Source organism: Drosophila montana, unplaced genomic scaffold, assembly GCF_035044405.1.
Source record: "Drosophila montana isolate Dmon_TW-CO22-7 unplaced genomic scaffold, ASM3504440v1 contig_3200_1, whole genome shotgun sequence".
Classification (NCBI taxonomy): domain Eukaryota; kingdom Metazoa; phylum Arthropoda; class Insecta; order Diptera; family Drosophilidae; genus Drosophila; species Drosophila montana.
This window is the reverse complement of record NW_026998080.1, coordinates 2,929,374-2,940,698: the sequence shown is the minus strand read 5'-3', so window position 1 is coordinate 2,940,698 and position 11,325 is coordinate 2,929,374. Positions and strand designations below refer to the sequence as shown.

At 41.2% G+C, this 11,325-nt stretch overlaps 3 protein-coding genes across 5 annotated transcripts; 2 read left to right on the top strand and 1 right to left on the bottom strand.

Moving 5' to 3' along the window:
• Window positions 1–1,705: 1,705 nt before the first annotated feature.
• On the bottom strand, window positions 1,706–4,465 carry AspRS (aspartyl-tRNA synthetase). Its single transcript, XM_064686519.1, has 6 exons — window positions 4,318–4,465; window positions 3,786–3,905; window positions 3,349–3,674; window positions 2,885–3,291; window positions 2,204–2,821; window positions 1,706–2,135 (listed from the first exon to the last, which is right to left on the bottom strand). Exons 2-6 carry the CDS (start codon window positions 3,882–3,884, stop codon window positions 1,972–1,974), a joined length of 1,614 nt encoding a protein of 537 aa, XP_064542589.1. The 5' UTR covers window positions 3,885–3,905; window positions 4,318–4,465; the 3' UTR covers window positions 1,706–1,971.
• A 220-nt stretch (window positions 4,466–4,685) lies between these two features.
• On the top strand, window positions 4,686–8,878 carry Nmda1 (N-methyl-D-aspartate receptor-associated protein). 2 transcript variants are annotated; one of them, XM_064686521.1, is made up of 5 exons: window positions 4,686–4,811; window positions 5,983–6,043; window positions 7,385–7,719; window positions 7,799–8,047; window positions 8,104–8,878. In XM_064686521.1, the coding sequence occupies exons 2-5, from the start codon at window positions 6,037–6,039 to the stop codon at window positions 8,461–8,463; spliced, it is 951 nt and encodes a 316-aa protein (XP_064542591.1). In that variant the 5' UTR covers window positions 4,686–4,811; window positions 5,983–6,036; the 3' UTR covers window positions 8,464–8,878. The 2 variants fall into 2 exon arrangements, with proteins under 2 accessions (XP_064542591.1, XP_064542590.1); XM_064686520.1 differs by lacking the exon at window positions 5,983–6,043 and adding an exon at window positions 6,096–6,222 and having other exon boundaries at window positions 4,717–4,811.
• A 480-nt stretch (window positions 8,879–9,358) lies between these two features.
• Window positions 9,359–11,113, top strand: Lfg (Lifeguard). 2 transcript variants are annotated; one of them, XM_064686522.1, is made up of 4 exons: window positions 9,359–9,517; window positions 10,178–10,284; window positions 10,340–10,441; window positions 10,502–11,113. In XM_064686522.1, the coding sequence occupies exons 1-4, from the start codon at window positions 9,499–9,501 to the stop codon at window positions 11,006–11,008; spliced, it is 735 nt and encodes a 244-aa protein (XP_064542592.1). In that variant the 5' UTR covers window positions 9,359–9,498; the 3' UTR covers window positions 11,009–11,113. The 2 variants fall into 2 exon arrangements, with proteins under 2 accessions (XP_064542592.1, XP_064542593.1); XM_064686523.1 differs by lacking the exon at window positions 9,359–9,517 and adding an exon at window positions 9,979–10,105.
• The last annotated feature ends 212 nt before the right edge of the window (window positions 11,114–11,325 follow it).

The window sequence follows — 11,325 nt, the reverse complement described above, 5'->3', positions numbered from 1 at the left end:
ATAATTATAAAATGTGAAATGCATAGTGTCTCCTTCTATCCGTCAATAAGTATTTATTCTAGATCAGCATCAACAGGCGACTTGATATGTCCGTCTATCACTTTCTAAACTAATATTTAATATTTACATAGGTCTTTTTTTCTGTTTTTAAAGATATTTTCTTCAAATTCTCAAATATTTTCAAAGGTCTAAATCAAATGACTACACGGGTATTCAATCTTCGCCGTGCCGAATATATATCCGTACTTTCTCTGAATTAATAAATTAATACAAAAGCGCGGAGTTCATAATTTTGATACCACTTGAATTTGCATTCTTATTCATTTCACCCAGGCGACGCCGGTTAATTTCTAGTTGTTCATAATCTTAAAGTGTAAGAAACGTTAAAGGAGCAATTATACATATTCGTTTGGCATTTCAAAACAGGCTGTCGAATCGCCTTATAATAGAAGTCTTTGCAGCTTCATTCATGATTTCTGGACCTTCCTAAACTTTCCAAGTAAAAGATGGATTTCCTATCTTTGAAATTCTTAACAAATCTTAAGTACAAATAAGGAACTAGATAAGCATAGCAGGACAGCTCTTTCAGACATTAGCATAAAAACGCATCGTTATCCAAGTTTTGACAGCATATCTTACTTAAAAAAAAATTCAGAAATCTATAGTTTGTTGAGAGATTCGTAAATGGCTAAGTAAATCACTTTCTCACCATTTTGTGTCTCCAGCCTCTGATATCGATATAAACGGTGAAGCACTAGCTGACACTTATTCCCTTGTCCGAAAATAATTTTTAAGCAAATGCATCAGTTTTATAGCGAAAACAAGATGCTGCTCAAAATGCGTATCTGGGTGGCTGTGTACTTTTGTTTACACCTGTATGTCCGAAAGTATGTTAATAGGGTGATTATATTGAATACTAAAATGAATGTTTTACCATCTTGGCAATATGCTTTGATAAAAGAAACATCGAATTTTCAAAATACAACTTTGCTCTAAGGAGCCTGAGCTTGGCTTTTGTAGTGGATCCGCTTCCTGGTCTAAGGATCCGGTGCATTTTGCCCGGCTTTGTCCTTGCTAAGCAGAGTCAGGGATTTCACGGCAGAGAGCGATGTTATATTAAATGTCGCACAATGTGCGTCACGCCTCTTCTCTTAATCTAAGCAGCATATTAAATACCGAGTTTCGTCAAGATATCTTAAAAAAATGTTTTTCAGACAAAAACTTTAGCTTTAATCGATCTTGCCTTTAGCTATACGACATAGTGGTCCAATCTGACTGGATGCGAAATATGTATTGCCCGCAACGAAAAGGCGAACATGTCGAAAGCTTTACAGTTGAGAGACTTGTTCACATGGTTGGAGACAGACGACATGGTCATATCAGCTCGGTTGTTAATACTGATTAGGAATATAAATAGTTTTTACAGTCGGAGATGTCTCCTTATATTCATTTCACATTTCACGAGAAACTATAGGTCCCTCTTCTAAATGGGTTTAACTAAATGGGTTTCATTTCATGGATATACTAAACGAGGTGCCCGTAACAATTCATTTAATGTGTTTCACTTTGTTAGCTTTTATTAATTGGATTACTCATTTCAAAAATTGTCTCGCATAATAATCAAAAATAGTTACCGCTGTTAAAATCGTCCTTTTTTTCCTGCAACAGAAGTTACATTTGGTTATAGAAAATATGCACATTGAAATTACCAAACACACTTGCAAAGATTTATTTCGTATGGTTTTAAACACTTTGACCTAAACAGTCTTTACAAATTTTGTTGTCAGACAACTTTGCAGTATGCAAGTCCTTAAAAGAGGGTACAGACTTAGGGAGTAGCAGGTGTCTACTAAAATAATAAAATGTTGAGAGTTGGCGAAGGCTCACAGATTGGAAAGTTAGAGGAAAATAAAACATTGTAGCGAATTTCATTCAATAATATAGAAGTTTTTCTTTTTGAATCGATCACGTTTAAGGCGTTAACCGTTTGGGATCACGTGGGAACATTGACGTCTTTCTAATGTTATCCAAGCCAAGATACAACATAACGACACGCTCCATGCCAATGCCGCCGCCAGCGTGCGGTGGACATCCGTAACGGAAGGATTCAATGTAAGCAGCGATTTTCGTGGTGTCTGCAAGAATTGAAATGCAAAGGATAAGCTGGGTGCAGTAGCCTGGGTGCAATAATAGTGAGACCTACCAATGCCGTGGTGCTTGGCACGCTCAATTAAGTACTCGGAATCGTGTATACGTTGCGCGCCCGACATGATCTCTTCACCGCGCATGAACATGTCATACGAGTTGGAGTAGATCGGGTTGTTGGGGTCGGGCATCGTGTAGAACGGACGTATCGACAGCGGAAACTTGTCGAGGATGTAGAAGTCAGTGTCGTATTTGGCTTTCACCAGGCGACCAAGCAGCTTTTCATTTGGCGTTGACAAATCCTCTTCGTCACCAGTCTCGATGCCAGCTTCGCGCAGCATAGCCACGCCTTCCGCGAACTGCAGTATAAGTGGCGGCTCCAGAAACTTGAATGGCTCCACCTTGTACTGCTGGCCAACGGCTTCGATCTCTCGACTGTACTTGTCGCGCAGACCCTTGAAGATGGCTGTAAACGTGTTGCCAATCGTATGCAACACCTCGTGGTAGTGGTATTTGAATGCCATCTCCAAATCGAGTCCAACGAACTCGGTCAAGTGTCTGTGCGTGTTTGAGTCCTCTGCGCGGAACACTGCGCCAACAGTGTACACCTTGTCAAAATCGGCAGCGATTGCCATTTGCTTGTACAGCTGAGGAGACTGCGCCAAATATGCAGAATCTGGAAATGCCCAAAATTAAATCTCATCGGCAAAGCTGGTTAATATTTTCACAGAGAACTTACCCTTGAAGTAACTCACGGTGAAGACATTAGCGCCACCTTCGCTGGCAGCGGAAATGATCTTGGGTGTGTGGATTTCGGTGAATCCCTTCTCGGTCAGAATATCGCGGAACAAACGACACACGCCAGCCTCCAGGCGAAAAATGCCCTGATTTGCTGGCGTTCTTAAGTCGAGTACGCGGTTATCTAGTCTGGTGTCCTGGTTGACGCGTATGTTAAGTCCCTCGGCATCGTCTGCGTTTTCAGGTCGAGATGCGTCCTCAATTTGTAGTGGCAGCTGTGCCTTTGCCTGCGAAATGACGAAAATCTGCTCCACGGACAACTCCACCAACTGTTCTGTGCAGGACTCAATTCTGGTGGGCACAGACACTGGTTTCGCTTGGATATCGATAATGCTCTCCTTCGGTATGCTGCAATCAATAAATCAATCGATTACGCATACAACTCAATCAAATCGATACGCTTACTTTCCGGCAAATTTGACCATTTGCTTGGAGATGATGTCGCCCACTGCCAGAATGCATTGAACCGTGCTGCTCTGCTGGCGCAGAATAAGGAAGCACTGTTTGCCCTTAGCGCGCGACGTATGCACGCGGCCACGTACCCAGACCAGACCCTTGCCCACATGCGCATTCAGGTCGGGCACCGACACAAACTCGCGCTCGCTGCGCTTATCTTTCGACTGAATCATCTCGGAGAGACCGTAGCGGGCTGAAGCATGATCCACTGCATTGTCGCCGGCCGCATCGTCGGCGGCGAGGGCAGCGGCAGTTCCGGCTTTCTGCTCAGCTTTCTGTGCAGAGATAAAGTAGAAGAATTAATGAGCAATAACGGCAATAATCAATGTTATCAGCGGTATATAGCATGAGCCGAGACTTATGCCACGTCGCCACGCGCAGCTTACCTTGGCCGCTTTCGCTTGCTTCTTTGCTCCCTTCTTGGAGACCGGCTCCTGCCCAGCAGCGGCATTCGCACTGGCTGTATTCTCCTTTTCCTCGACCATTTTGGAATGCAACAAAGACGGCTGAAAATTGCGACAATTTTTATAGTTTTACAGACACATAAACCGCAAAGGTTGCGATAAGCAACAGGCGAGAGGGGGCACGCATTCGGCACTCAACTATTGCGTCACACACATACATATACAAATATGTATGTACTTGTATGCGAGTGCATGCGCTGTCTATAAAAATAGCAGCGAATGTAGCGTGCACTAATTTGCATATGCACTGCAATTGAAAGCCTTTGCTGCCGGTTTCATTCTGCAGTTCAGTCAACCCCACGCATCAATTTCCCACTACATATGGAAAGGAAGCCACCTTCTCTTTGTTTAGTGCGGCACTCACACATAACCTAAACATACAGCACTTTGACGACAAATTTCACCATTTTTGCCCTTCATTTATTGATTTTGGTTGCACTTGCAGGACGCTTACCAGATATTTCCTAGCCTTTTAATACACAAACGAATAGATTACACGAGTGTCGGGAACTATTGCAGCATGCTCGGCCGTTGTGCAGTTGGTAATATTTAGGCTATTTTTGGCCTGCTATCGATGGTTGACGGAAACTGTATTATCGATATATTTTAATGATGCATTAGCCGCCATGTAAATAATTTGAAAAATAATATACGAATCCACTTACAAATACAATAAATAATAAATGTTTAGCGTTTTGCAATTTTTACTTTATATGATGGTCAAATCTAAACTTACAGTTGATTCAAAAACTTACAGATAGCTAACGATACCACTTTACCAACATTGGAAATGCACTCCGTACTGAACTCAACACTTCTTATCGATGTTTTTGGAACCATGCTATATCGATAATATACTCATCACTAAGAAACGCAGTTTTCTGAAAAAACACTGAAGTGGAAGTTTGTTTAATTTGTTTTGCCACATTTCTGTGCGTATTTAATAAGGTAAATTTCGTCGATGGCTATTTTTAGAACAAACATTCTTTGTAAACATATAGAAACAAGTGTTTTTTAGTTTTTTTTCGTCGTTTTTGCCCCAATTAATCACTTAAGTGGTCTAGCGAGTGAGTCACCAGCCAATATATAACTGCTTTGCATTACTTTAAGCAGAAATGCGGGGGAAAATTTAATCATCTCGAACGAGTACAGTGGCTACATATCTGGTTAAACCTATTGATTAACAACTGCACACTTCCTTAGTATATGCAAGTATATGCACAAATATATAGCGACATCTATAAGTATGAATGGGGATTTGCAGAAGGTTCACACGTCATGTTTACTTTTTTCCACAACAAACCACGTATTTTAGGATTGGGGCAATTTTCTATTGCTGCCGAAATTCCCCTAGTAAGAGAATTCCCTTAAAGCCATTTAAATCGTAAGGAATCTGGTTTATTACCTGAGTCTATTTAAATTAGTTAAACTACTTCAGGGAAATAGTTTCATGTGCGTTTTCCCTTTTTAATATGTGTATATGTTACATTTGTTTTGATTTGCATTGGGTTTTTTATTATTTTTATTTTGCCTATGAAATATCCTGCTTCGCTCATTATTCTGAGTACAGTTCAAATAAATTTGTGGCAAGAGATGATTTGAATAGGAAATAAGCAAATGTCTAAACAAAAATTAGTGTGCATTTCACCACGAGAAAGTTAATAAGGAAACTTTGCATTTTTCAAACAAGTAATTATATATATTAAATTTTAAAATTACTTTACTATTTACGTTCATCAATCGAACATTGGGAGGGTTGGATTTTCCATCAGGACAATGCCCTGATTTACAGTGCTACAAAGAGCTTTTGTCATTTAGGAAAATTCCAGAAGCGTAGGCTTAAAAAAGCTATTTAACTGTTCAATCGTTGGTGTGCTATATGACTACATAACCGGCATAATAGAGTGGTCACATAAATTGAATTGAATTGGTCACCTTTATTGAAAATGAATTTTAATGTTTACTTTATTATGCATTTGAATATTTCATTTTGCTTTAAAGAATTTGTTTCAAACAAAAACTTGATGCACTTACAGTTAATTATCCAAGGTAGTAACACAACAAATAATAAATTCATCAAGTTATTATTCTCTTCTCACACTGTTCTTTTATTTTGCAGGTAAAGCGACATCCATAGAAAATATCGAGCTGTCACAGCGACAACAATAACGAAATGCAGGGTAAGTCCCTATATACAAACTGAACTAACGGTTTCTTGGGTCTACTTTGCAGTGAACACTCGGTATAGTGGTCCCTTGTAGCTATCTGTAGGAGCAGATCGTTCAGTTCAGTTGAGCCCAAGCGACAAACGTTACAGCAATGTCGTGGCAAAGTGTCCCTCAATATCCTCAATACCAAGGTTTACCTTATTTTTACTTTTAATTTGTTGGTTAATTGATATGATTTGATATGCTTTCTGTTTCGTTCCCCGTCGCATGCTTTTGTTGCGTTTCATTTTCTGCCATTACTTACATACATATATATAAGGCCTGCAAGCCATTTAAACTGGAACATTTTAGAGTACATCACGCCTTGGTTGGATGGTTTATTGTCGTATCTGAGAACTCTAAAGTATTCGAAGTACATGTCATTCATTTTAGATATAAATGTAAACAGCTTTATTTACTGCCACGAACTTTTGATCTTTCATCTTTTAACAGAAATTTTATTGAACGCTCAGAATGCAATTTGGTTTGTGTCTGCGGCAATTTCTTTTTCCCTGTTCTTACCGAACAAATCAAATATTTGCACATTATATATATACTTTTCTTTATTTATATATTCCTTCATGGTTCTCCATTTGGACTGATACAAAGCTAAGATAACAAAACATATGGGATTTGGCTTGCGGTGTTATTACTAAACGGTTTCTTATCCATCCGACTATAACGCACGATAAGTAACAGAATGAGGGTCTCCTTGGTAGCTTACTAACTTCTGTGGTTTCCTAAAATGAAAATACTTTTATAGACTTTATTGTATAAAGTGCTTTTACGTAGAGAAGTGCGTTTTCTTTATACTTGTGATTCACAATGACACTTCGCAATCTGAGCGATAAATTCTTGGAATGATTGTCTCCTTTCTTATTCTGTCACAAAGTGTATTCAATTGTGAAAATGATTTAGCATATATTCCATGACTATTCCCCAATTCAACATTGCAATTCAAAAGATATGTTTCAAGTTAAGCAACCTGAGCTTAAGCTCTGCTCGACATCACAGACAAGACATAAATGCATTTTGGGACACATATTTATCTAGCAATATATTTGTGATCTTTTGTTTTTAAAACAGTGCACAATATAATATTAAATTTTATCTTTCTTGAGTTTTTCTTAAGTTGTGCACTAAATTCTTAGTTGGATAATTTTTTTAGGATTTCGTAATGAGTGGTAGTTGTTAAGATTAATTTTCGAATGCTCATCAACAAGTCGGGCTCACTATAAGGCACATTTCTGTTCAGTTCGGATTGCATGAGCGAATCCTTATATAGAATAGATAAACATATTTTTTTTCCCACAGATCCCAATCAGCAATACAACTATGGTGGCTACCCGCCACAGGGTGGTTATGGCGGTGGTTATCCCCAGGGACCGCCACAAGGAGGTTATCCGCCGCAAGGAGGTTATCCGCCACAAGGCGGTTATCCGCCGCAAGGTGGATATCCACCTTACGCCCAGGGCGGCGCTCAACCGTATCCGCCACCTGGAGGATATGCGCCTCAGCCTGGCTTTGTTCAACCACCTACTGATGGCTACGGGTCCTACGATGATCCGGAGGGTCAGCCCAAGAACTTTTCATTTGACGACCAGAGCATCCGTCGCGGATTCATACGCAAAGTTTACATTATTCTAATGGTAAGCAGCTTGCTTCTGATAGCAGGCGATCCTAATTTATATAGCGACGACTATAATTGAAATTGGATTTTTATTGCAGGGTCAACTCTTGGTCACCTTTGGAGCTGTAGCACTGTTTTCCTTCCACAATGGCACTAAGCAATTTGTACAGAAAAATAGTTGGCTCTTTTGGGTAGCTCTGGCCGCTTTGATCGTGACCATGTTGGCCATGGCCTGCTGCGAAAGCGTACGCCGCCAGACGCCGACCAATTTTATATTCTTGGGAATATTTACAGTGGCGCAATCATTCCTCTTGGGTGTATCAGCCAGTAGATTCGGTCAGACAGAGGTGAGTACAGTGAGAAAATGATTTGTCAACTCCAATTGATTTCCTTGATTCTGCAGGTTTTAATGGCGGTGGGCATAACGGCTGCTGTTTGTCTGGCTCTCACAATATTTGCCATGCAAACCAAGGTGGACTTTACCATGATGGGCGGCGTATTACTCGCTTTCATGGTGGTCTTTATGATATTTGGGTTCGTGGCCATATTTTTCAAGGGCAAAATCATAACGCTGGTCTATGCGTCCTGTGGTGCACTGCTCTTCTCGGTATATCTGATATACGACACTCAGCTGATGATGGGCGGAGATCATAAGTACTCGATTAGTCCTGAGGAGTACATCTTTGCTGCTCTGAATCTGTACTTGGACATTGTCAACATTTTCATATACATTCTAACCATTATTGGCGCCTCGCGGGACTAGAACCATGCGCCCAATTAACTTGTATTCGGCAAACTTTGATTTAATGTTAACAGGCAATGTCAAAAACTTAATTGTATTGCCCTTACTAAAGTTATATTTCTAATAACCGCGTAATCTCACCTACAAGTCACAGAAACGAAAGCGTTCGAATATTATTAGTTTGAGCTGTTTGGTTGCGGAAATATCATATGCTTTGTTAAGTTGCCAATTTCCTTATATATTGTATTAATCTTAAGCTGAAATGTATGAGAAATTCTTATGTTGTTATGCATAGAAATGCACTGATGTTTATGTCGTTTACTTTCATGATATGTATTTCAAAATTATCTAAAGACTCTGCATACCTGATATTGATTGATCATCCAAACCAAATAATATCGCATAAAAGCAATAAATAGTCGTATATGTAATCACATTCAAATAGCTATGTACATACCTACATATATCTAAATATGCATACGTATGTATGTACATATATGCAGCGTCGCTTGCAGTTGTTAATCGTATAATACCTAATACTGGCGCCCCAAATATGCTATTCAGCGGTCAAATCAGCAATAAAGTGAATCTATTTATTTATTTAAAAATAATGTAAAACAAAAACAACAAAAACACCCAAACGCCAATGTTCTCTGTGTATACTGAAAGCGACTGAGGCAAACTCTAAGACGGGCCATTGTGAGACTTGTAGGTCTTCCCCATGGCCAAATGGGGCGTGGCAGCGAATGCACTTGCGAATGTAGTTAATGCCGCAGTCAACTGGCGGCAGTTGCCAGTTGGCGTTGCCTGCGAATGGATTAGTCAGTTTCGACATTCGCCCACATAAACACTATCATATTTAAGTTATTTTCTTATCAGGGCGATAAAAGTGAGACAACCAAATATTTAATACTTGTGCTACGTTCGCCGGCAAACATAGTTGCGTCCAGGTCTGCCAGTTTTATTCGGAAGCTTCCAGCAGTGCGTGTGATTTACGGCGAGCAACGGCCACATAGACTCATCCAGATATCTGAAAGTCCCAATACATACCATAAAATGTATCATTACCAGGCAGGCAAGTAGTCAGAATAAATATGTGAAAAACAAATTGCGAAAAAGTGTTCAAGATAAGATATACCAATTGTGTACATGGCACCGTATAAGGGTTAACCGCAGAATGTGAAACTTTCTCGATTCTTGTCGCAAGCTCACATTACAAATTCCACTCAAGAAAGTAATTTCTGTACGGCACTTTTTCCTTATCAAATGCATTTGATTAGACAAGGGCCATGTGGGTGATTCACGGCAAGTAGTACATAGTTTACAAATCGAATGGTAAATAAATGGAACCCAGGTGTGTCATATCGATACGAGACTGGCGAATGACGCGTTATCAGCAGTCACCAATACCAGTGCAGGTACGGGCACCAGGGAATATGTACTTCGTCTCCTGCCATTGGCACCCTTTGGCTGTTATCTAGAGCTTTCGATGTGTTTGTGTCTGTGCAGCGATAGCGGGCGGCTAATCTGCTGCTATCTGGCATATGGACAAGCGAAAAAAGGTGTCAGGCAATATCCATTAGCCGAACGACACAGACGCATTCGGAGTTATCCCAAGCATCAAATACGAATCTAGCCATGAGCAATACCCATTTTCAATACGGTTAGGTTATGGCACAAGTTGCTTCCATTTTCCATTCCTTCAACAAAGTATTCTCTCTCTTGCTCCCGACAGGCGACGACAATGGCGTCTACGCGGATGCGGAGGCGGACAAGAGTTTCGCATTCGATGACCAGAGCATACGCAAGGGCTTCATACGCAAGGTCTACCTGATACTGATGGTAAGTGCATCCGAATTGTATGTGGACAGACGCCTATTAAATGTTCCTTTAACAGGTGCAACTGCTGATCACCTTTGGCTTTGTCAGCGTGTTCACCTTCTCGAAAGCGACCCAGGAGTGGGCAATGCACAATCCCGCGCTCTTCTGGATTGCGCTGGTAAGTCGAATGCTTTGGGCAGAGTAAAAATCAAAGTCTCTCAATTTGTCCATGTTTTAGGCCGTGATGCTTGTGACGATGATCTGCATGGCCTGCTGTGAGAGCGTGCGCCGCAAGACGCCGCTCAACTTCATCTTTCTGTTCCTGTTCACGCTGGCCGAGTCCTTCCTCCTGGGCATCGTTGCCGGCCAGTACCAGGCGGACGAGGTGCTCATGGCTGTGGGCATCACGGCAGCCGTCAGCCTTGGGCTCACGCTCTTTGCGCTCCAAACGAAATACGACTTCACGATGTGCGGCGGAGTGCTGGTCGCTTGCCTGGTGGTGTTCATCATATTCGGAATCATTGCGATCTTTATTCCCGGCCAGATCATTGGACTGGTCTACGCATCGCTGGGCGCGCTCCTCTTCTCCGTGTATCTGGTGTACGACACCCAGCTGATGCTGGGCGGCAATCACAGGTACGCGATCAGTCCCGAGGAGTACATCTTTGCCGCGCTCAACCTCTACCTGGACATAATCAACATCTTCATGTACATACTCACCATTATTGGCCTGGCGCGCAACTAAGTGAGCCCGGACCGGGCTGGGCGCTATCTAGAACTATTTATTACTTTATTAGCTAACTGAGATTACGTGTCGGAATTGTTCAAGAAATACACTTACAATAACTGACTTGTGCACATATATATTTATTTATATTCATGCGATCTGCGATTGTTCCAGCGACTGTTGCTTGTGCCGCGCCAGCTGCGATCTGCGATCTGCGATCTGCCAGTTGGGTTCGTTGGTTGGGCTGCGACCCTGTCTCACGCAGCGGTGTCCAATTAATTAAAACACACGAAAGGCCGTAATGTAATTATGTCCAATTGAGTTTTGGCCGCGTG